This window comes from Sorex araneus, chromosome 1 (assembly GCF_027595985.1).
Source record: "Sorex araneus isolate mSorAra2 chromosome 1, mSorAra2.pri, whole genome shotgun sequence".
Lineage (NCBI taxonomy): Eukaryota > Metazoa > Chordata > Mammalia > Eulipotyphla > Soricidae > Sorex > Sorex araneus.
Genome location: NC_073302.1, coordinates 226125218 through 226151209, shown reverse-complemented (window position 1 = coordinate 226151209; position 25992 = coordinate 226125218). Strand labels below are relative to the sequence as shown.

Sequence of the window (25992 nt, the reverse complement as noted above, 5' to 3'; positions counted from 1 at the left end):
CTTTATTTAAAGTGACTTGAAAGAGAAGTTCTTTTACTCTAGAGACTGCTATTATTGAAAATTGAGCTTTGTCATTCATAAAATTTGATCAATGACCTACAAACAGTAGGAAACAAATAATTATGCATTCCACAAGTGGTTCCTGAAAGAAAGCTCCTTTCTGGTTGTTTGGGTTTAAATGTGGCCTCAGTGTTTGGGAAGTTACATTTGGATGGAAATGGGCTGACATTTGAACTCTTATTTAGTTAACTGTAGCATCTTAATTGATTTTTAAATCCCTGTAAGAAATTCATTGCTCAGATACAGGTTTTACTTTATGAATGTAAGAGGCTCTTCATCTCGGTATACATGCCTTAGAATCAATGAACAAAATAATCCAAAATATTGTAGTACCCAGATGGAAAATAGATAATGTTTCTGTCAGCCAAAAGTTATATTCCTAAATCTCTGTGAAAATTTGAATGAAATTTCACCAACTCACTCAACTTCACTGAGTAAATAGCTCTATAAGAAATAGCTCTCTAACGTGATTCTTTGAATCTAGAGGATACAACCTCAGAATAATTTCTGGGGAATTAGAATAGAAGATGAAGATCTTGCCAAGTCTAATTATTTCCTGGCTGTGGGTATGGGGCTTCAGGGGCTTCCCAAGCAGTGGTCAGAAGGTCAACTGAGCTGGTGGTTCAGTACAGGGGACAGTGAGCCCGTGCTGTGGGCGATTGGCCAAGTCACCCCAGCCATGCTTCGCCACACTCAGCATTGCATTATGGGGAGCTCAGGGCTGTGCCCTGCCATGCTCAGGAGACAGTGTGCTGCTGTGACTCAAACTACATTAGGAGCCTGCCCGATAGCTGCATATCTCCTGGCCCCTTATCACCATTCATCTTGGGGCCAGAGAGTTAGTAGGGGGTTTAGGCTCTTGACTGCATGCTGTTGACCCCAGGTAGACCCTCAGCACCACATAGGGTCTCCTATCCCTCCCAGGAATGATCCTTGAACAAAGAAGCAGGAGTGAGCCCTAAGTACAGCATGGGGGACCCATTTGTGGTCTTGTTTTAACAAAACAAATGTATTTGAGACCTTTTGCCTTTATGTATTTTTTGAGGGGTCACCCATCTGGTAATGCTCAGGGGTTACTCCTGGGTCTGCACTCAGGAATTACTCCTGGAGGTGCTTAGGGGATCATATGGACTGCAGAGGAAGGAATTCAGGTCGACCACATATAAAGCAAGCACCCTATCCACGAATAATATCTCTCCAGCCGCATACATTTACTTTTTCATTAATTTTACAATTATTAGTATAATTTATGTTTATAATGATTCATAGCATTAACGTACAGGTCCTGTACCTTCACTGCCACCAAAGTCCCTAAACCCTTCGTCACTGTCCTACTTCACTTCCAGTCCACCTCTTCCTTCTCACCCTCTTCTCTGACTGATTGACTGATTGGTAATCTCACTTTTGTATTCAAGATCCAAGGATTTGTCATTGTTCAGTTTCTAAATCCAATAGGATTAGCACCTTCAACCTCTTCCAGCACAGGTCAGTTCCAAAAAATAAGACAAACAACATATTCAGAGACTAATAAGAATACAAGGACTATCTAAGCTTTAGGGTCACCTGGACAGTCGTAAGTGAATACACAGGTTGGCTGTGTTTTTATCCAGTGTTTCCAAATATGTAAGCTATTATTTCAATTGATAGAGACTCTAAAAACAGTTAGTAAGCACAGTTCAATAAGAGCAAAGACTAGGATAGTTCACACAGCCAATCAGCAGGCACTCAAAGTATACAGCAAAGTTGTGACAAGTTACATATTCCCCATGTCGCCCTCTATATCTAGAGAAACCTGAACTATTTTATTCTATTCTTTCCTGGGCACATTTTTGGTTGCCTTGTATAATCTATTCAGTTCTTCCCTACAATCATTTTTATTGCTCATTTGTATTCTAAGATCCACTTTGTTTTTTGCACAGGGTATCTCTTGGAATTCAATATGTCTGCTTTTGGTCTCACTATATCCTACACAGATCAACTATCTGAAATTTATTCATCTCTATTTTGAATATATTAATAGTATGTATTTAAATTTGCTACTGTAAACTTTATGCCCTCTCTCCGCGGATGTGGCATGCCAGCCGGATGTCCTTGGGCATAATGGTGATGCTCTTGGCGTGGATGGTGCAGAAATTGGTATCCTCTAAGAGCCCTGTGTATTTACCAAAGGGCAGAGGCGCTCTATCTCTCTTGCCGCTTGCGTCCGGTGGTCTCGGGCCGCTTCCCCCACCCCAGGGAGGCTGATGGCGATAGGCAGGCAAAGGAAGGGACGAGGGCCAGGCTGGTTGTTATCAAGTAAACTATGCAAAAGACAGAGAAAAGCAATGTTTAACTTTCAATCCAAGTTCAATGTCTGAGAAGGATCTGATGTGATTAACAGAATCTGATATGGGAAAATGTGTTTAACTGGTTGGGAAGGAGGGTGCAGAGAAGAGTTTACAGATAAGGGAATGGGAGTGATTTGGGAGCACTGCGATGGGTGTAACCAGATAAACCTAAGTTCCCTGCGCCAGGCTGAAAGGACAAACCCAGTGTTATCGTACAGAGCCCCACCAGGTCAGCCTCCCGCGCCTCCTGCAGCGCCAGGACACCCGAGCTCTGGGGCCGCAGGTCGGTCTTGAAGTCCTGCGCGATCTTGCGCACCAGCTGCAGGGTCAGCAGCTTGCGGATGAGCAGCTCCGTGGACTTCTGGTAGAGGCGGATCTCACGCAGAGCCAGTGTACGGCCAGTAGCGGTGCGGCTTCTTCACCCCCCCCCCGCGTTGCCGTCGCTCTTGCGGGCTGCCTAGGTGGCCAGCGGCTTGTGCGGCGCCTTCCCACCCCCTGACTTGCGGGCCGTCTGCTTAGTACAAGCCCTCTTGTCCTTCTCAACTCGTCTGGAGACTCCTGAAGGGTTAGGGGAATGAGACTCATTTTTGCTACTGTTGTTGGCAAATTTACTAAGTCACAGGTAGCTTGCCAGGCTCTGCCACGCGGGCAGGATATAGTTGGTAACTACAAAAGTTTCCTATGCTAAAATCTCAGGCTGGGACAAATGGAAACACTACTGGCGCCCGCTGGAGTAAATCGATGATGAACGGGATGACAGTGCTACAGTGCTATATATTTTAATTAGTTATAAAATGTAGAATGGTTCAATCAAATTATTGGTCTCTACAATAAAGTTTATTTTTAAGGGGTTTTAAAAAGACATATTGTGCTGAAGCAATAGTAACCAAGGTAAGCTGTTTGCCTTACACGTGGCAAATCTGAGTTCGATCTCCAGTACCCCATAACACCCCCACCCCGCAACTCCCCAGTGCCACCAGGAGTGATCTCTGAGCACAGAGCCATGAGTAAGCCCTGAGAACCACCAGGTGTGGTCCAAAAACAACAAAAACATCAGGTGTGATTTAAAAAAAGTACATTTCCCCCCAACATAAGAGTTTTCAAATAACGTTTATTCTAGTATTACTCACTTGTGTGTTTTGTCGTACTAAACACAACTTCCATCCATTTCCTAATGTCATGTCTCTCTATAATGACACTCTGGGTCAAAAGGTTCTTTGCACTATGCACACATGTCTTTGTCTTAAAACTAAAGCTTGGAAAGACTTTGAGTAAGCAGTATAGTTAAGATTTCTATTTGTGGTTTTATTCTAATTATTTTCTTTGGAAAGTTTTCAATTCCACTTTTTCCTTAAGGTATCAGAACTCACTTGCCCATTGTTAAATCTCTACCACTTAAAACATGCAGTTGGGGCTTGCCACGCTTCCGGAATGGAATTCCTGAAGACCACATGTGCTGGGGCACACCTGTGGTGTGTGGTCAGTGCTCCCCCACCTCTTCACACTTCCTTTCAATTATCCAGTAGTGACAAGTCCATGCAGATGCCTCCAGTTTGGTAACACCGGGCCGTTTATATCAACTGGTGCTCTTCCCTCTTCAGCCACTCTGAACACACCTTCACCTTTCATCCTGCGTGCTTTGAGTTCTATTTCTCTGAACAATGTCTCTTGTCATACAAACATATCTCAGGGGCCTAAAGACAGTACAGAGGGAAGGGTGCTTGCCTTGCACACAATTGACCCGGGTCTGATTCCCAACATCCTATATTATCTCCAGACTCCTGCCAGGAGTGACCCCTGAGCACAGAGCCAGGAATAAACCCTGAGTACCACCAGGTGTGGCCCCAAACCCAACAAACAAAAGGAACATGTATTAGCTCTCCTTTATGTCAGTTGTTATTCCACATGCATATTGTGTAACCAAAGGAGGTGATGGTAGCTGACATTTGTTCTACTGAGCCAGGTATCACGTGACCCTCACACAGTAGATCATAAGCAATATGACTCAAGCAGGGCAGAGAATTGCTCCTGTTTGCTAGGTAAGGACCTGGAGGCAGAGATGGTACATCATTGCTCTAGTGCCATTCCATTCCCGATGCCTGTGTTCACCTGTCTGAGCACAGCCACTGGAGTTATCAAACATTTGAAAGGTGAGAGGTGTTGAGAATCAGGATTACGTTTAAAAATTTTTTTTAATTTGGTTTTATTATTTATTATGGTTTTATTATTCAATTATGATTGAAGAAATAATAGAACTAAGCCAAAGAAAACGGTTATAAGCGAAGTTGTTCTTGCTCCATCCTTGTGCCAAAATCTAAAGATGAGGCCTCAGTTTACCAATTCCCCCAATCTCAGTTGTACTTTGAATTTGCAGATAAAACAAAGTGTGTCATGGGACAAGCTCGCTAAGAAAAAAATTTTTTGTTCATTCTAGTCCACTAATATGTAACTCAGCCTTTGGAGAAACACAGCTTGCCTTCTTTTCTCTATAGTTTCCTGCCTACTTTCTGTGAGTGTGCAAACTGGCTACTTTGAGGATGTGAATTTACTACCTGCCATTCTGCTGGCTTGTTTTCAGTGAGGCTCTTTCTCAACCGATCTCTCATTGTTTTGTTTGTTTGTTTGGGGTACACAACCAGCGGTACTCAGAAGTTGCTTCTGGCTCTGCATTCAGGGATCACTCCTGCCAGAGCTTGAGGGACCATAGGCAATGCTGGGTCGAACCCAGGTCAGCCATGTGCAAGGCAAGTTGCCCCACCGACCTTACTATCGCTGCAGCCTCTCTATTTTTTTCAAAATTTTACTTATGAAAGTATTGCAATTTACAAAGTTATTCTTGATTGAGGTTTTTAGACTTACAGTGTTCCATCATTGATCCTGCCACCAGTGTCAACTTCCCTCCACCAGGGATCCCAGGTTCCCTCTCTCCACCCCTATCCCTAGCCTGCCGCCTTGGCAGGCACCTCTTTAGGTTTGGTTATTAAGGTTTGGGTCTCGTGGTTTCGGTGTTGTTGACTCTGTGGTTTGGATATTTAGCTCTATTATTCCTTAACAAAATCATTGTTTGTCTTGGGGCCACACCCAGTGATGCTCAGGGCTTACTCCTGACTTCGCACTCAGGAATTACTCCTGGTGGTACTCAGGGGACCCTATGGGATGCCGGGGACCTAACCCAGGTCAATTTTTAAAAAGATAATTATTAATTCAGTCTTGTCATGGAGCTGTAGATCCATGAACTTTTCCAGAAATTCTGTTTCAGGACAAACTCTCTTAAGAAATGCCCACGTTGTTTCTGACCTAAGACATGTCTGGTGCCCCCATTGTCAGCCCCCTTCCCTGAAAAAATGCTCTCACAGTTGCTGTCTGGAGATGTGCTTCTGATTGTCTCCTGCGGGGTCTAACCCTGCCGGAATGCCCCCGAAGCCTGGGGGTCTTCTCTTCCTGGCGCATGCCTGTGTCTCCTCAGCTTCTCCATTTTCCCAAATTAGTGCTTTGGTCTCAGGCCCAGTCCCTCAGACTTCAGGCCTCATATCTTCTCATCTCAGTTTATTTAACCATAATTCAGCATAAATCATTGCCCTTCTCTTTGGGGAAAATGTCACAGGTACTTGGAGTTCATTTCCAGGTTCCTTTTTATTTTTTCTCACTTAGATGTATTTATTTTTTCTCTGTCTTCCACTACAGGGTTTAGTTATGAGTAAGAGACTTAATAACTTCACTTTACTTTCCTATTTCTGAGGCAAACTATTGTAGTTTGCCTTGTTCCATTGCTCCTTGGGGAGGGGAGAGAGTGCTTTCAGCCATGAACATGTGTTGGGGTGTCATGTGGCCATCCTGCTGGTGGTGAAAATGGCATTGGAGGGCAGGAGAGGAAGATTCTTGTTTCCCTAAAATGGTCACATTCCACTCTTCTTTCTTCCTGTCTAGGTCGTGCCCAGCTCCGGCCCCTCCCCCTAGCAAGCATTAATGCCAGCACTGTGCTTTTAACATCACCGCCTTCCAGCAGTAAATCAGGAAACTAGTTTTTGCATGAACCACTTGAAACAGACTTGAAGTCTCTGGCATGGTTTTCAAAGTCAGTTTTCCTAACCAATTATTGGGATGACTTTAGCTAATGTACAAAAATTTAATTATAATTCTTGTAAATAACAACATGCTTCCCTCTACTTGGGGCCCGGTGTGATTTCCTATTTTTAAGGATGTCTATTTTTTAAAAAAGTCTCCCTCCTTCTGAAGAGTCACACAAGAAAAAAAAATCAATGTAATTTGCAAACCTAAAAAGGTTCATTTCTGCCATTTAATTACAGTGTTACTCACTTTATTTATGTTTAATTATATTTAATTGAGCCCAGTAATGTTGGCAAATATTAGCAAGCTCTGGCTTGTCATTTTTCTTTAAAAAAGCAACTTAAGATTTCCATAAACCAAAAGTCTGGGGGTGAGGATATGTTTTTGGTGTAGTTTTATTAAAGGAAATTAAAAGCTGATTTCTGAACATCAGCCACATAAATTGAATTTGTCATTTCTTCTTGTGTGCTCCAGATTTTTCTCCACAAATAACTTAGACTGTGTCCAAATTTGAACTTCTAAAGTTCAAAGGCCCAAAGTTAATAACTTATTGGTTGTACAAATAAGCAGCACGCTAGCCCTGAGCTCTCTAAGAGTGCTTTCCAGACAGTTGCTGCTCAGGGGAGCTCTCCCCTGTGACTGGGGAAACTGCTCCTCAAGAAACAGCAGTGGGATCCACTTGTGTTGAAAGTTGGATTTGCAAAGGAGAAAAGGGTGCGGGGGACCTAAGGACTATTTACTTTGAGTCATTTTGCTTCTGGATTGTCACCAACTGTGGTTCAGAATGACTGGGCCAATGTGTGTCTCTGGATCATGGCCACGTGACAGCTTAAGTAGATGGTGGGCGGATGTGATATCTCAGCGTCCCATTGGGGTGGGGGAAAGGATGCCCACTCCTCCCTTGTCCCACGGGACTTGGGATTTGCCATCCTGCCACCACATCGAACTTGTACCTGGAGCTTCTCGCTGGCTTCTAGAAAATGGCAACCACTGGGGCTCTTAGAGGGCAGGCAGAAGACCAGCACCCACCCCCATCTGGAGTAGCCCAGCAGAGGAGGCCTTTGGCAAAATCCAGGGCCATGTCTGCCGCATGTTGCTTAGGTCCGAGATTCATCTGTGTGTCCAAAGCTTTTTAGATAATGGTTTTGAGAAGAATGATAATTGGATTGGTTTTGGAACTTTAATTCATTTCTACTATTGATGTTTGAAGACCGAATTTTCTCCATAAAAACAAAATACAAACACCTACCTTTGAAACCCAGATTTCTCCCACTCTCTGTTTCATCTCCCTGTGCACCCAAGCCCCCATGAATGCATGTAACTACATGCTTGGCCTCATGAAATGATGAGAGAGAAAACTCCCAAACAACCTGGAAAGTGTCAGAGAAAACTGGGGCAGGGCAGTCTTTAAAGCAGCAAAAGCAAATTTTATTCATGACTAATTCAGTCAGGGCAAAGAGACCTCAGTATAGAACTGGGCCCAACTCCAGATACAACACAGACCAGTGGGAGTTTGTAGCCAAGGAGCAGTATGGGGTCAGTGGGTGGAAAATGATTAAGAGTTTGCACCAAGGTGGGGGTGGGGGGCGGGGGTGGGGGAATTCTGCTTAAACCAAACTAGCAGGATTTTTGTTACAAATGAGCCAGGTGGGATGGTGGGGTGCAATATCTAATCAGGCACTGAGAGTAAGAGTTCCTGCCAAGCCCAAGCCAACTGGACTCTTAAGAACAAGACCCAAGAATTTGGCTTATTCAAAATTAACTCAAAAGAGCCTGTCTAGAAAGTCTGGTCAAGGAGAGAGTCTGTCCAAAGATGAAGCAGAAAACAGCCAGAGTGGCTACTCTCTTTTGTAAGTACTTTTTGTTCTATTTCACCCCAAGTCCATTCATACCTTTTCTTTTTCTTCCAATTGTATGCTAAATCTGCCATGGAAAACCATATGTCTAGGGCACATTTTATCTATAGGTAATAGAATACAATCTTCCAATGCATAGGCTGGATCACATGCTCAGTGCTAGCACAGTTCTCACTACATTTATGGTCATCCTCTCTAACCCAACACTTGGGGTGTAATGATAATGAGGTACAGAACAGTTTTGGAGAATAAGTTTCATCTGCTGAATGGAGTGCTCTCTCCATATACTGAAATGGAGCATTTTGAGATATTCTTGGATGTGATTAAAAAAAAAAATCAGTGGTGCAGCAGTGTGTTAAAATACTCACATGGGTGGGTTGGAATGGCAATACAGTAGGTAAAGTTCTTGCCTTGCATGTGGCTGACTCTAGTTAGATCCCTGGCATCATATATGTTCCCCTGAGTGACCCCTGAGCATAGGAATAAGCCCTGGGCACCACTGGGTGTGGCCCCTATATCCCTTCAAAAATAAGTGAGTTGTTCATTTGATGCAATATAAGACACGCACTCACACACATACACACTATTCCCAATCCTGGTCACAATTTGTGTAGAGTAGGCTCAAAGGTATATTGTTTGATATTTTAAAGTATCTTATATGGGGGACTTCAACCGAGAGTGTGGAAAGGTCAGACTGCAGCTGAATCTGACGAAGACAATGTTCATGAAAACCAAACTAGTCCCTGACAGTCCATTTGCTCTCAATGGAATGAACATCTCTGAATGCAGCAGTTATGTGTACCTGGGTCGAGAACTCAACATGAAGAACGACTTGGTACCAGAACTGCGCAGGAGGAAGAGAGCAGCGTGGAACGCATTCAAGAGCGTCAAAGAAATGGTTAAGAGGACAAAGAACCTCTGGCTCTAGGCACATCTTTTCGACCACCATTCATCCTGCACTAACATATGCCTCAGAGACCTGGGCCCTACGCAAACAGGACGCTATTTGGGTATCCCAAAGAAGAATCAAAAGAGCTATGCTAGGAGTATCACGTTTCACTCAAGTGAGAGAAGGAATCTGGAGTTCCGACCTCCGTCAAAGGTCAAGAATCAGGGACGCTGTCTTGTTTGCCAAGGCATCGAAAATCAGATGGGCCGGACACGTAATGCGATTCAGAGATGACCGCTGGACTAGAGCAAAACCCTGAAATGGACGGTTTGAGGCTCTTTCTGTTCCTGGAGCGAGCAGATATCATTGGGCTATAGTAGTACACGACAGAGACAAATGGAGATATTACTGGCGCTTGCTCAAGCAAATTGAAGATCAACGGGATGACAAGTGATATGGGGGACTGGAGAGATAGTACACAAGGGATATCACTTGCCTTTCATGAAGCTGACCTCGGCATCCCCAGCATCCCATATGGTCCCCTGAGCATTGCCAGAAGTAATTCCTGAGAGCAGAGCCAGGAGTTAACCCTAAGCATCACCAGGTGTGGTTCAACCCCCTCCCATCCCTCCCAAATACCTTGCATGGAGTGTTTTTCTTTAAAACATAGAAAGAACAGGGCAAAGATTGGCTTCTGGCCAGCCCGGTGATACAGCTAGTGAAAGAGACACAGATTCTGTGTGGCCTCAATCGTCCTGAGAAACTGATTGTTGGATTTTGCTTTCAGTTCCTTTGCCTCTGTTTACTTTAGAACCTGGATTTCAAATAACTGCAGTGCTTCTCTGTTTATGGTGCTTTAGAAATAGAGCCATCAGTGCTAAAAGTGTTTCTGCCATGAACATTATGCTTTAAATCCTTGGAAATATCTTCTCTAACTTTAGTTAGTTTGAAAACTTTGTATTGAATTCAATGTTGTAAAATGGCCACTATCTATTCTTAGTGAGCTGCAAGTTATATCATTCAGAGCTTAAAAACACTGGCTTGTTACTCAACGTTATTTTTTTTTACAATGGTAAAAACATTAGTGAAAATAACTTTTAAATAGAGTTCCCCTAAATAATCAGACTTTATAAAAGTTACCAAGAGATTTTGTGATGTATAGTCCAGACTCTATAAATATTGACATTATTTTGTGATAATAATAGACACAAAGTTATATCTTAACTTCTCACCTAAATTTATGCCAATCCAAGAAAGCGACTGTTATTGTCCCCAAAGCATATAAACTCTAATCAGAAAGTAGAGATTAATTTTAATTAGTGAGAGATCAGAGCGATAATATAGTGAGTAGGGTACTAGTCTTGCACACAGTTGACCTGGGTTCAATCCCCAGTATCCCATATCCCAGTTCCCCAAGCCCCTGAGAGATCCCTGAGTGCAGAGCCAGGATTAAGCCCTGAGCACTGCTGGGTGTGGCCACAAAACAAAAAACAAACAAGCAGAAATAGTAAATGAATATCCAGTTAGTGAAGGCTAATTATGAAGCATTGGACCTGGCTTTTGTCTTCTTTCTATATATTCTTTGGTTGGGTATAGACTGAAATGACAACAAAGCAGCTTTATGAAATTCTCATTTGACAAATAATAAAGAACTGGATGGGCACAGATAGCACCATGGCGACAACACGTTGGTCCCAGTTCTCTCTCTAGTACAAATCCTGGAGTGCAGTCAAGTGTCAGAAGTCAAGCACCAGGATCATCTCAACATTAAGTGTAAGTTCTTTTGCAAAAGAAGTGAGAGAATCAGAGCAGCTGTTTATAGTTTCAAATTTGTTCATCTAGCGTCTCAGGGATGAGGAAAGGAAGCAAATTGGTATGTTACTTACAAACCAAAACTGCCTTGGAGGGGCCATAGTTTTTCCTACCACAACCCAGTACCAGGTAAGGTTGATCCAGCCAGGTAAGGTTGAGATTTATGTTCCTGTTTTAATTTGGGGAACAGAAGTAGAGGAATCCCAAGTGGTGCCCAGGAGAGCCAGGGCCCCACCAGCGATTCTCAGTTAAGCGGACCAGCAGATCAGTGCAAGGATTTGAGGATGTGGTGCTGGTCAGACCTGCAATGCCAGGATCCTGGGGTCACCAGCTAAACATGTGCCCTAAGTACTGTATTCTCTCTTGGCCTCTCTCCCTGGCTTTAAAAGGGAAGTAAGGGACCAAGACATGGTATAGCAAGCAGGGCACTTTGCCTGCACATGACCAATGCAGGTTCTATCCCCAGTGCCCCAAATGGTCTCCTGAGCACCGCCAGGAGTGATCCCTGAGCTCAGTCAGGATTAAGCCCTGGGCACTGCCCCGTGTGGCCCCCCCAAACCAGAAATTTAAAAAGTAAAAATGAGATCATTTTCATTGTTTTAAATAATTTCTTTTTTTTTATCTACTCAGAGTATTTTAGGTGGAGAATGTTTCAAGTGACCTAGATAAAACTGGGGTCCGAAGAGTCTCTTATTCTCCAATGAAGATATAGTTATATTTGAATTAGCAGACTTGGTTTATTGGGTTGCAGAGAATCCAGAATATCACCTTCGGAATTATTCATTTGATGAACGCCTAATCTGCTGAATTTATTCAGAGACTTTGTAGGTGCCTCTGTTAGTCCTCAGAATAACCTTTGCTGGGCAGATATTGCATGCCCATTTCACAGATGAAGAGAATGAGAGCCCAGAAGTTCCTAGAACAACGCAGAGGAAGTGTCTGTGCTTCCAGTGTAGGGAAACACACTTTCCTTCCATGCAAATCTGGCTTATGAAACAAACACCCAGACCTTTCCCCCACCGAATACCCCTTTCTCGGTCTCCTTTCTCCCTGCCCTGTTTTCCTTCCCGCTCTCTTCCTTTTCCTGTCCTTTGTACTGGCTGACTTGGAGTGAGATTCTTACAATTCCAGCGGCTTGGATCAAAGCATGGCTTTGAAGTGTTGCTCTTGCAGGAGCCTCTTAGATGGAGAAGCTGAGTCTGTGAGTAGAGAGGTTCCCACCCCAATGTCACGCACACTTGGATCTGGACAGACTGAGTGGGAGGCTGCTTTGGAGACTCTGAGCCACAGGATCTATACCACTTTCTAGCAGCAATGCAATTACTCAGCCACAGTACCCCTCACAGAGTCGCGTTGTCTGTGTACAACACACCAGAAAATTCAAGGTCACCTCCCCCAGAGAACTACTGCCAGTCTCAAGGCATGTTTAAAAAAATAAAATAATACATATATATACATATACACACGCACGTGTGTGTGTATATATATATATACACAACATATATATACACATATATACGTACATATATCTGTCACTGTCACTATCATCCCATTGTTCATTGATTTTCTTGAGGGTCACCAGTAACGGTCTCCCTTGTGAGACTTGTTGTTACTGTTTTTGGCATATCAAATACACCACGAGGAGCTTGCCAGGCTCTGCCATGCAGGCGGGATATTCTCGGTAGCTTGCCGGGCTCTCTGAGAGGGACGAAGGAATCGAACCTTCGTCGATTGGTTGGCTGCATGCAAGGCAAATGCCTAACCCACTGTGCTACGCTCCAGTCTCTACACACACACACACACACACACACACACACACACACACACACACACACACACACGCACGCGCGTGCGCGCGCGCACGCACACACACACGGGCTGGAAAGTAGTATAGGGGCTAAAGCGCTTGCCTTGCGGCTGACCTGGATTCAATCCCTGGCACCCTATATGGTCTCCCTGAGCCCTGCCAAGAGTGATCCCTGAGCACAGAGCCAGGGGTAAACCTTGAGCACTGCTAGGTATGACCCAAACCAGAAATAAATAACTAGAATGTATTATAATGTATTGCTTTTCGACTACTACTAGAGTAATTAAGTCTCTTTGCAGACTTATGTGTGTGTGTGTGTGTGTAAAAGTTGTGGTTCCCAAATTATAAAGATAAGACACTTTGTGATTCTGCCAGTGGTCCTCTAAAATATTCCTTGGTAACATTTTAAAGAACTTTTCATTTGTGTATTTGTTGCTTAAATAACATGTTTCCCATTTTGTCAGGATTAGAATACTGCTGATCTTCCCCTACCTTTTTCCCCTTCCCCTACTCTTTGTTATATATATATCCCTGTACCTCGGAAGGACTGGCAGAGGAACTGAGGTTCCTCCCAAATGTGAATGAGTTGAGAGACCAGTTAGATAGGACCAAGGGTAAGACACTTGCCTTGCATGTGGCCTATCCAGGTTCAATCCCCAGCATCCCATATGGTCCCCAGAGCCTGCCAGGAGAGATTCCTGAGTGCAGAGCCAGCACTTACCCCTGAGTACCACTGGGTATGCCCCCCATCCACCAAAAAAAGTGAATGAGTTAATAGTACAACAGGTACTTTGCACGTGGTCCATGTTTCATGATCCAGGTTCAATCCCCTGGCTTCCCATATGGTGCCCTGAGCACTGTCAGGTGCCAAACCAAAAGAAAGAAAGGGGTGGGGGAGAAAGGAAGAAAAGAGGAAGGGAGGAAGGGACAGAGAACAAAAGAGAAAGAAGCATAGATTGACAGGCGATGAATTGATATCCTTTACTGTTTATTGAGTGAATGGAATTCTATCTTTTGTGTTGGTTTTATATCATTCTTGGCCACAGAAGTACTGCTCAGTTGATTTTGTGTGGTGTGTGTGTGTGTGTGTGTGTGTGTGTGTGTGTGTGTGCGTGCGTGTAGAGAAAGAGAGAGAGAAATAGACAATGAGCTTAAGACGTACATTTTATAGACAAGCGGGGATATTGAAATATCTGGGCACACATCCCAGCCTTGTAGTTTACAGAGGACAGGGAGACGCTCAGAAACTAGGAATCCATTTTCCAGGGGTCTTGCTCGGCACATTGTCTGTACAGGTCTTTATCTCGGAGCTGATAAGCTGCATTCTACTATTTTTCTGACTTGTCTCTTGTTGATGTTGTTGTTGTTTTGTGGAAAGGGAATATCACATACTCAGCAGTATTAGATGCTACTCCTGGCTGTATGCTCGGGGGTTAATCCCAGTGAGGTTCGCATAACCTGGTCTCAGATGGTTGCCAGCTAACAAACCACTAAAGTCTGACTTCAACCCATGAAGCTCTCTCAGGCCTCTGTGGATTTTTTTTGTTTTGCTTTTGCTTTGGTTTCTGTTTGTTTTTTTGAGCCACACCTGTCAACGCTCAGAGCTTACTCCCGGCTCTGCTCATAGGAATCACTTCTGGCAGTGAGTGGGGGACCAAATGGGATGCTGGGGATTGAACCTTGGTCACTCACATACAAGGCAAATGCCCTACCCATGGACTATTGTTCTGGCCCTTCTTCAACCCTGGATCATGACCATGGTTAGAAACCGTCACAAAACATAGATAACCAGGTTTAGCCTTTGCTGTGTGACCTTTCAGGCATCTTCCTCTGTAAACATCAGGTAAAATTTCCCACAAACCCGGAGATGTGGTACTGTAAATCCAGGGCGATTAAACTGTGAGGTTCAAATCCTAGTTCTCAGGTTAGCTGTGTCACTGCAGCCAAGATACCCCTGGGGCCCCTATCCATGAAGTGAGAATATATTGGTGTTTCCTCTATTGGGATCGAGTAAATAAATGAAAAGAATATTTACTGGGAATAAATGAAAATAAAATGTGTCTAAGTTTCCTGGCATAGATGTAGTATACACTAGATAATAGCACATATATGTTAAATTGTATAAGAAATGGGATCACACTAATCAGACTGGAAATCCATCCTGTAAATTGTAAATTAGAACTTGTTTTTTAAACTTTTTGATCATATCTGTGCATCACTTATAGACAAGAAGTGGTTGAAGGATAAATCACACTTTCCTCTGCTCTGGTTATACTCAGCCCTGTGCACATGGATGTTTGGCAGACAGGGAGCCGTTTGCTCTGCCTGGCCTTAGAGGAAAAGGTCCTTCCTCACATTCAAGCTGAGGGGCTAAAGCCCTATGCTGTCCCACAGTTTTATCCAGACAATAGCAAGGTGTTTGTTTATGGAGTATGTAAGACCCTTTCTACCATCAGACAGTATGAGACTGCTAATTCCCAAGCTTTCTGATGCTGCACAGATTTCCAGGCATGGACATTTGTGATATTTCTTCTTACTTGATTGCCCTTGTTCAGTGAATCAGTGTCTGGCTATGTCCCCGATTTGAGCCTCTACACATTCCTATGGCTGGTTTCATTAAAAGGAAGAAAGTGCCATAATTCTGCCACAAGCTGGCAATAATGTAGCAGTGGGAGGCCTGAGGAGCCTTTGTTATTCAAATGCTCGTGGCTTCTTGAATAAAGTGAATGACTAAGTGTATATTTATCTTCGTAAGGGAGATTATTAGCAGCAGGAGACACATTTGAACTTGCTGAAAGGCAGCCTTTGTATCCAGGAAGGCCGACACTCAGGAATTATTAGACCAGGTCTCCGTTTCATCCCAGTCCTCTTTCCTTTTCACACTCACAGTGTCTGAATCGCTCTCTCCGGCTTGCTAATCCCTGCAGGAATGTGGCTTTGGCTACGGGGAGGATGCTCAATGCGTGACATGCCGGCCACACAGGTTCAAGGAGGACTGGGGCTTCCAGAAATGCAAACCCTGCCTGGACTGTGCGCTGGTCAGCCGCTTCCAGAAGGCCAACTGCTCCGCCACCAGCGACGCTGTCTGCGGGGACTGCCTGCCGGGGTACGTTGAGCTGAGTCTCTCCTGAACTTGTGTTTGTTGTTTGAGCAGGTATTTTCGTGTTTGTTTCAGACCGTACATGCACACCTATACAGATCTGGACACATTTGCCAAATGTTCTTGATTTTTTTTTTTGTCTTGATACACCAGCTTCTCTACTGCTACGTGTCATGACAAGCACTTTACAAATAAAATGAACGGACACGCTAGCAAGGGATCAGTGTCATGAAAACCTAAAGCGTTTCTCCACATCCAGAACCAAGGGAAGCACAAACAGTGGACAAAAGAACTCACAAAAGAAGTCAAACAAACATCTGTCCTTTGGTGGCGCCTTTCCTCACTAGCCACCAGAGAAGTCCAGATGGACGGGTCAGCCCTTTCCAGCAGAGGCTTATGGAGTAGCTCTGAACTCTGGCTTAGGTCAAGCTTCTTAAACCCTGTGTGGGTCTTAGGTCAAGTTTCTTAAACTGGAGGTGGGAGAGTGAAAACTTTGCTTTTAAAATAAATGCCTTGAGGGGCTGGAGCGATAACACAGGCGGTAGGGCATTTGCCTTGCACGCAGCTGACCCGGGTTTGATTCCCAGCATCCCATATGGTCCCCTGAGCACCGTCAGGGGTAATTCCTGAGTGCAGAGCCAGGAGTGACCCCTGTACATCCAAAAAGAAGAAAAAGAAATGCCTTGCATCAAATAGATAACTCAAGGGGCTGGAGCACAGGCTCTTTAAGTAAGAGGCCTGGGTTTGATCCCCAGTGCCATGTGGTCCCCTGAGCACTGTCAGGAAGAACCCCTGAGCCCAGAATAGACCCCAGACATCTCCAGAAGTAGCTCAAAAATCAAGATGAGATAAAAGTGAAACCTTTATGATTTATTATGAGGAAAGATTTGATTCATATACTTACCTACATCTTACATACCTATATTCCTGGGATCACATGAAAATTTCCTATAAGGGAGCTGTAGTTACAGAACAATAGGTAGGGCACTTGCCTTGCATGTGGCTGACCTAGGTTTGTTCCATGGCACCACACAGGGTCCCCTGGGCACTGCCAGGAGTGATTCCGAATCAGAGCCAGGAGTCCTCAGCACTCCTGGATGTGGCCCCAAAACAAATACCAGCAACAACAAAAATGTCTCAAACAAAAAGGGGTCTAGGGTGGAAAAAGTTTGAGAGGGCCTGAACTGAGTCAAGTGGCAAACATTCCTGCCCATCCCCAAAGGTCCCGTCTCCGGAAGGGCTTTTTCAAACACCTGACAGTAAGTAATGAAGACATAAATTGTGCCCAGAGAGGTGCTGGTTGCTCCTGGGGAGGCAGCAGGGAGCTGGGCAGGAAGCAGATTGGGCCCCACATAAGGGACACAGCTGTTGTTCCTGAGTACGGAGCAGGCAAGTGAGCACTGCAATGGGGGGATGAGGAGATGGGATCACCAGCTGAGCAGATTTGGTTTTTTCTTTCATGGGGGGGGACATTGACTTAGGACATAGGGACCCATGGAGGCAGTCCCAAAGGTGGACACAAGTCTCGTCTTCATAAGAAACAGCAGAGATTGAGCAGAAGCAGGGAAAGGAGTGAGTAAATCAAACGTGAAGCCAGGAGGGGCAGAAGCAGGCATACAAGTGCAAACTGGGCTTCACTGTATGCATGTGCTCAGATCCCAGGATGGACAGAGAGGGACAGGCAGAGTGGAGAGAGGCAGGAGGGGGCGTTGGAAGGGCTGAAGTGCTTCTAGGTACCTTCTGGTCAGAGGCCAGACAGGACAAGTCTTGGGAGGACAGAGGGGATGAAAAGCTGAGCCCAGAGTGGCCTGGATGAGGCCTGGGAGGACCCAGCCAGGTTAGGAGAAGAGACAACACAAAATAGTCACTTTATAGAGAGCAGGGACCCAAGTGACTAGTCAAAGCCAGGAGGAAGAGAGGATTCCCGGAGCCAGGGAAACTAGCCTTCAGGGTTGAGCTGAAACAGCAGCTTCACTGGAGCAGGCACATGTCCTTTAGAACGAGCCAGGCATCTGCAGAAGCCTTCCATAAGGATTCCTTCCTGCAATTTCCATAATGTTGATAAGCATAGAATGTGAGGAAAGGAAGGAAAAGGCAGTGCAGAGGATGAGAGGCAACTCAGTGGTTTGAGCATGTGTTTTGCATGCAGAAAGCTGGAGTTCAATTGCCTGCACTGCATAGTCCTTAGACACAGAACCAGGAGTAGCCCCTGAATACCACCAAGTGTGCCCCCCAAACCAGAGAACCTAGACTAAACTAACAAAAAAATAATCCACAAAGTGAGAGAAACCAATTGGAAATTATCTTGATGAGAATACCAGTTTTATGGGCCTACATAAAGAGCTCTTAGTTTTCATAATAAAAGGCACACAACCCAGTGAAGTGGAACCTGAGTTAAGGGCTCAAGAAAACACTTCTCCAAAGACGATATAGAAATGGCACTGAGCTCACGGAGAGAGGTCTTACTGTCATGAGCCATTTGGGAAATGTGAATTGAAGCCATTCAGGAGTGGACGATGCAATGGAGGGGACAGCAGGCAGAAGAAGGGACAGGAGAAGGGACCTAGTGTCCGGGGGAGGGGGGAGGGGAATGGACATTGACTTTCTACTGCTGGTAGAGTAGACATATCGCATCATATGTCAAATATATGAGTACTGATACTGTTGGAAGTCATGATAATGCATTGGGTGGGGGCACCCACACCTAGATATGCTACACCTTCTAAGAGGCTGCAGCCAGCACAAGTGGTGGGATGAGGAGATGCCATGACCCCCTGATACTGTGGGTCAGAGTGTCAAGAATGCGGCCACTATAGAAACAGTCCTTGAAAACTTACAAGACCAAGTAGTTCTCCTTCTTAGATAGATAGCAAAAAGAGTTGAAAATATGTGCATGCAAAAACTTGTTCCCAGAATATCTACGGAGACACTATAAATCATGTGTAATAGTCAGAAACTGTAAACCTTCCAAATGCTCAGTAACTGGATGATGGGCAAGTGATGGAATATTATTCAGCCAGGAAAAGAAATAAAATACTGACACTTGCTCCAGCTTGGCTTGAAAATATTTATGTGAAGGGAAGGAGAGTAAAGATGAAAAACTGCATAGGTTGTGATTCCATTTGCATGAAATATCCAGAACAAACAGATTTATAGAGATAGGATATACATTAGTAACGTTGGAAGCTTTGGGAAGATGGAGAGAGGAAACAAATGTATTGAGTTTCTCTCTTGATATTATAAAAATGCTTCAAACTAGGTTATGATTGTACATTATGGTTGTACAACTCTGTGAACATACTGAAGACTTTACTGTACCTGTTTAAAATACACATTTTCTAGGGCAACATTTGGCAATGCTGGTAGGCCTGAGCTATTCCAGGTGTTATTGGCGGGGCACTCGGGCTCTGCCTGGTTGAGCTCAGGGGATCCAATCAGTGTTAGGGCTCAAACCCAGACCCCTACTCATGGTAAGCATGTACCTGCCACTTGCATGAGCTCCCCACTCCCCAGTCCCTAGTCATGCAACTACGTGGGATCCAAGTATGGTATGTGAATGAGATCTCATTTTCTCTGTTACTGTTTTGAATTGGTATGGCCTGTGGCCTCTTTGCTCATACTCTGTGTCTACCATGACCCACACTTTTGGGCCGTACCCAGTGAGACTTGTGAAAATCTAACTGAAAAAACAGAACCGAACCTCTGGCTATCACATTCCTGTACTACAATTCTGATAAAAGTCTTATCTTTGCATGTCTTTTCTCTTCTTCTGGGGCTCAAGGAGAAAAGGAGGTTTATAGGAGATACAAGACTAAGGTGGGCCTTGCCTGGGTCAGAGAAGAGGAGGGGACCCAGGGACTCAGATCTGCAGAGGAAGCTGCCCAGGAAACCCTCCCCAGGGCACCTCTCCAGAAGGCCTCTCCGTGCTTTACCCTGTCCATTGTCATCTGAGCACACTGCTTTCGTCTCTCCAGTGTTTGCTCACTCTCTAAATATATGCCAAGATGTGGGAAAGTTGTCATTGAATAGACGTTTCAGTGATGTTTCAAAGTTTATTTATACGATTAGTTTAAAATTACATCCTTCCTAAGCTAGCGTGAACGTATGGAGCAGGTAGTAATTATAGAGTGACTTTTACCCACGTCTTCCAGAGTATTTGGAGAGTGTGTCAAGTTGATTATATTTGTGAGAAGAAGGCAAATAGTTGAAACCTGTTTTACAGGCAGGAAACTCAAGACAGAAAGGAAATAAGAAGCTTACATGTTGTTTCAAGAAAAATGGCCTCAAAGTCAGAGATGTGCTCAGATGACAATGAATGGCGTAAAGCATGAGGAAAGCCTTCTGAAGAGGCTCCATCTCACTTGAGGATGGGCCTCCTGTCATCCATAGGTCAGGGCATAGACCTGTGCACTGGTCAGCCAATAGGTCAGCCATAGGTTAGCCCATCGGTCAGTTGTTAGGTCAGTCCATACGTCAGTTATAGATCTGTCCATCGGTCAGTCATAGATGAGTCCATAGGGCATCCCAAGGTCAGCCCTAAGTCAGTCCTCTGCCAGTTCAGGTCAGCCCATCAGGTTCCACATGGCTTTCTCCCTAATAGCAGGTACAGCATGGAAATTGTCCATCCTTGATGCCCAGAATTAAAGTGATTAAGGGAAACAAATTACCAGGAGGTTAAGAATATAATTCCCATTACTAAATGACTGCTGGGCAAATAATTTCTCCCAGTACAGGGGGTGTCTTTGTATTTTTGGTCATTGCTTCCTCTGAGGCACAGAAGCTCCTTAATTTACTGTACCCGATTTGTCTGTCTTTGCTTCCGTTTCCCTGGCCAATGGTGTTGACTCCTTAAGGTGCCTTTAGCTTCAATGCCATGGAGAATTCTGCTTGTATTTTCCTCAATGTAATTTGTGAATTTAGGTTTGATATTGAGGTCTTTTTGTGTTTGGGGGGCACATCTGGTAGTAATCAGCTTAATCCTGGCTCTGCACTCAGGGATCACTCCTGGTGGGGCTTGGAGGACTATATGGGATTTTGGGTATCGAAGTGGGTCAGCCGCAAGCAAGGCAAGCACTCTATTTGCTGTACTATTACTCCGCATCCCCTGAAATCCCCTGGTTTTTGATTTAACTTTTGTGCATGATGCTAGAAAGGAGTCTGGGTTAATTTTTTGTGGTTTATTTTATTTTATTAATTTATCATATATTTATTTAATTAAGGCACCATGATTTACCATGATTTAAAAACTTCTTGAGTTTATTTTTTTTTCATGTGGCTGACCAGTTTTCCCAACATCATTTGTTCAAGAGGCTTTACTTGTCTGCTTTATACTTACAAAAAAAGGGATATAATGTCCAGGGAGATCCAGTTCATAAGTGCAAAATAAATATTTGCCATCGTGGCTTATTTAATGTTCTAAGGGCCAGTTAAAATTTTGCAAGACTGTTCAGTATGGCCTGTGTCCTTCCCCAATCTCCCTGGCACTCACCCTTCTCTGCAAAAATGAATATGTATTGAGCGTTTATTATGTGCTGGGACCTGTCTTCAAATAAGTTTAATTGATCATCAGCCACTCTATAAAGAAGGTCACTATCAGTCCCTTTCTGTGAATAAGATGGACTCTTGAAGTGGGTACTGGACTTTCTCAAGGTCACCAACTTGCATTTGGGAAGCCTGAGCTTCCATTGTTGGGCCATGTACTTCGCCACATGTCTGATTTCCTAGTACTAATAATAAGGACTGCTTTTCCTATTCTGCTCTTATACCCATTCCTTTGTTTGTTTGCTTTGGAGCTATATCTAGGGGTGGTCACGCCTTACTCCTGGCTCTGCTTTCAGGGGCCACTCCTGGTAGTGCTTGGGAAATATATGTGGTGCCAGGGATCGAGCCAGGTCTGCCACATATAAGACAAGCACCTTGCTCACTGTACTAGAGCTCCATGCCTACTTTTCAGCCATGATGCCCATCAGCCCTGACTTCTGGAAGCTGAGTAAATTGCCTTGTTCTTTTTCTCAGCTTCACCCTCACTTCTTGCCTCTGTCCAGATCGCCTCCACTTTTTGCTGGCACTTGTTGGGTTTTTAGGGACCATTGATGTTGGTTGCTGCGAAAACGGTAACAGCAGGAGGACCAGGTGGACAGGACAGAGTGCAGGCAAGAGGACAGGAGAGAATTGGGTTCTCATTCAGAAACAAACATATGCTCTGCAAAAATTTTGACCCCACTTAAAACAGAGTGAATGCATTAAGGAGGATCACTCTGAAGCCAGAACGAGGCCATGGCATCTGGTACCCATCCAGAACTGTGTGTTTCATGGCTGAAGAATGAACAGTTGTCACCCATCCTTTCTTAAAATAATATAAAAACACAGTGTCCATTAAGCTAGCTTATGGTTCAGTTCAATTTTAAAAATTCCTCTTTGGATTCAGTGTTGGGGGAAAATTAGGGTCTATGAGCTTCACTTTTATGCTGCCTCTCACCAAACATTAAGTAAAATTTCAGTGTGGGTTCCCTCTTGGCTTTAGCTAGATGATAACCTGTAGTAAAATTTGAAGTTCACCTCTAGAAATCATTTTACCAGAAACCTTGTTTGTGTCTCTGTTCTCCCTTTTATCCTATTTTGTCTTGTATCTCACTTGCCCAAGAAGCAGGGTGGAAATGTTTCTGTCCCAAAGCCACAGAGAAAGTTGAATGACTTATTGATTTGTAGATCTCTTGAGCTATTTAATTTTTGGGGGGGCCACACTCGTTCCCAGAATTTACTCCAGCTTACTCCTGACTCTGTGCTCAGGCGTCACTCCTGGCAGTGTTCAGGGATCAAACTACGTACAAGACAGAACTTTACTCCTGTACTATGCTGCAGATTCCACTATAGACAATATGCTCATTTAAGTATCCTTCATTTTCCTGTTGCCTATTGTAAATAAGAGACTTTTTAAAAAGTCTTTTTGGTTCATTTTTGTTGAAGTACGTTGCATTGCTAACATTGCTGAAATTTCAGGTGTGCATTAAATACATTACATGACATGTGTACATATGACATTAAGTTCACTACTGGAAGTCCAGTTACAGACAATTTCAGTACCTGTGATCACGCATATGTGGTTAGAGCTATTAATCGTTTCTGTTCTTGCTCCTGGGTTTCTTTTCATGCCTAGAAAGATGGCCCTAGCTCCAGATCACATAAGTTTCTCCCTCCCTTCTTTCATTTATCTTAGAGTTTGTCTAAATTCTTTGGTCTCTGGGTTTCAGATGTTAAAAACTAATACTGTATTTATAAGGACTTTCCTTCTTTTCATTACAATATGTCAAAAGCCAAGTGGCCAACTGGCTTTTATATTCCCTCCCCAGCACTCATGTCTCAGTATAGAGGAACCAGGACTGAGTAGATGCCACACTTTATCCCAGGATGTGTCTAAGATTTTGTAAAATTTATGTAAAAGATACTATCATGTTTTACAGAGAAGTATATAAAAGTTCTCTTTGACAACTTTTCTATTTTTTGCACCATGGATTCATGGTAATAGAGACCACCCTGTCATGTCATTTCTGACATAGATCTGTTTGCTGCCACCGGGAGTTAGATGCCAGGTTATTTTGTTGGCATCCCAATGATTATTTCCTTTTCTCTTCCAGATTCTACAGGAAGACAAAACTAGTGGGCTTTCAAGACCTGGAGTGTGTGCCCTGTGGAGACCCTCCCCCACCCTACGAGCCTCACTGTGAGTGAGCTGCAAGCCCCCAAGGCTGTGGCCTTTTTCAAAAACCTTTCTGCCTTTGGCCAACGGAGCCAAGTCTCTCTCTACATGGGTTTATTACAGTGCAAGCTCTTTTATCAAGCCTCTGGCAGGACAGAAAGCCCTTTTGTTGTGTGCATAGTCAGCAAACTGTGTCCATTGATTCAGATCTCAGAGTGAAAGACAGACATTTTGCTGGGCCTGTGTCCCATTCAAAACTTTCCTTATTCTGGAGAGAGAATGCAGCGGCCCCACTGAGGTAGGTGGTCCCCACCCTAGTGTGCCAGTGCGCCCCTAGGTTGCTCTGTCCCCTGGCTCCCAGACACTCTCAAGTGACTTCTCTGCCTTTCAAGATTTATTCCATGAGTCACCTGCCCTAGTGAATGAATGCCAGAATGAAATCTTTGTTTCATTCACTCCCTGATTTTTTTTTATCAGTTCACAAATGTAAGAAGAGAAAACTCATTACCAACCAGTCATACAACTGTAAAATAAATCTGTCTTTTCCACAGTACAGCAGTAGTGGAGCAGTAACATTAGTTAGTTTTGCCCTCCAACCCCCATCCCCGCCCAGATATTAATGGCATTCATTACCAGCTTTCCACCTGTAGTCATTTTGGGTAGGAAAGAACAATGACTGCTAACTTTTCTTTTTTGATTTTGTTTTGGGGCCACAACCTGACAGTGCTTAGGGCTTACTCCTGGCTCTGCACTTAGGAATCACTCCTGGCGGGCCACACGGGGTGCCAGGATTGAACTTGGGTAGGCAGTGTGCAAGGCAAGTGCCTTCCTCGCTATACTGTTGCTTGGGGAGTCCCTGCTTATTTTTAGTCCTAATTACCAGTCTGACCTCTGAAAATCAGAGGGGAGGGGCCTAGGGAGAAATCTGCAGGTTGGCTCCTGCTGTTCCAAATCTTCACCAAGGACTAGAATCCTGAGACCCACCAGGCAGAAGAACCAGAAGGAAGTTAGGAGGAGGGCACTGAGATCAGGTGTGCAATGCGTGGGGCTTCCTGGAGAGTTGCAGGTCATACCAATGTTCAGGGGCTGTAGCGATAGCACAGCAGGTAGGGCATTTGCCTTGCACGCGGCCAACCCGGATTTGATTCCTCCGTCCCTCTCAGAGAGCCTGGCAAGCTACTGAGAGTATTTCGCCCGCACGGCAGAGACTGGCAGGCTACCCGTGACATATTCGATATGCCAAAAACAGTAAAAACAAGTCTCACAATGGAGACGTTACTGGTGTCCGCTCAAGCAAATTGGTGAGCAACGGGATGACAGTGACAGTGGCAGTGACCAATGTTCAGAGATGGAACTGTCCTGACAATAGTTCCAGTGCCTTGGATCTGTCCTCTGCGTGTCTCTTCTGAATGAAGTGAAACTATTGCAGGGACTGTGCACAGGCCATTCTAGCATTGATTCACAGGGTCCCCACTGCTGGGTAGAGACTTTTCAGAGTGACCCTCTGGGCCCCTCCACAGCAGGCTCCCTCTAAAAGTGCTCTTGCTTCATTTGATAAAGGCATATAGTACTTCTTGTTCCAAGAGTGTCAGGATCTTTGTAGTCCGTATTGTTTGTCTTTCTTTTCTTGAATGCTGTATTTAAATACTGTGGTTTACAAAGCTGTTCATAATACAGTTGTTATGGGCTTTTGATGTTCCAACACAAATCCCTCCACCAGAGTGACCACTATCCTCAGTTTCTCAACTACTCCCTTAGCAGGCACATAAAAGCTCATTTTTATATTGCTTGTTGCAACTAAATGGTTAAAGGAATTATTAAAATCCTTCAGTAAAAGAAAATTTATGAAAATTATATATCTCACCAGGAGGTTGTTAACATTGAAGGCTCAACTAGCAACAAACAGCATAATAAATTCTCAGACAAGGACTTAACAATCCCATATTGTATTCTTGACCACAATGCGTTGCTTTCTATTCTTACTTGAACCAATAGAAAAACAAAAGAAACTTACTTTATTACTTTTACAGAAACATAGATTAACCCTCATTATTCTGGGGGGGAGTAGGGCCTCATCCAATGATGCTCAGGATTGTTTCTGACTGCACTCAGGGATCACTCCTGGTGTGGGGTGCAGGGGACCATATGCAGAGCGCGGGGATTGAACCTAGATTGGCCACATACAAGGCAAGTGCCCTTACTCCCTTACTCTTACTCCAGTCCCTGACTTTCATTTTTATAAATGCAAATGTTTACCAGAAATTCACTGCAGTGAACAAATGTAATGGTGAGTGCCAGTTGTGTACACATCTCAATAGAGAAGCTATTTGTTTTTGCCTAATTTCCTTAGTGATCCTGCCAGCCACATTTGGCAGTG

The 25992-nt window shown here is 44.2% G+C and overlaps 1 protein-coding gene and 1 pseudogene across 3 annotated transcripts in view; one reads left to right on the top strand and one right to left on the bottom strand.

The window, feature by feature from the left end:
- The window catches only part of TNFRSF19 (TNF receptor superfamily member 19), a 106764-nt gene that overhangs the window by 24160 nt on the left and 56612 nt on the right, over nt 1–25992 (top strand). For all 3 annotated transcript variants that reach the window (XM_055121680.1, XM_004604620.2, XM_055121674.1), the window contains exons 4-5: nt 15747–15925; nt 23554–23639. In XM_055121680.1, coding sequence (XP_054977655.1) covers nt 15747–15925; nt 23554–23639 — 265 coding nt within the window. The remainder of the gene's footprint in view (nt 1–15746; nt 15926–23553; nt 23640–25992) is intronic.
- Nucleotides 2109–4016, bottom strand: LOC105942800 (uncharacterized; annotated as a pseudogene).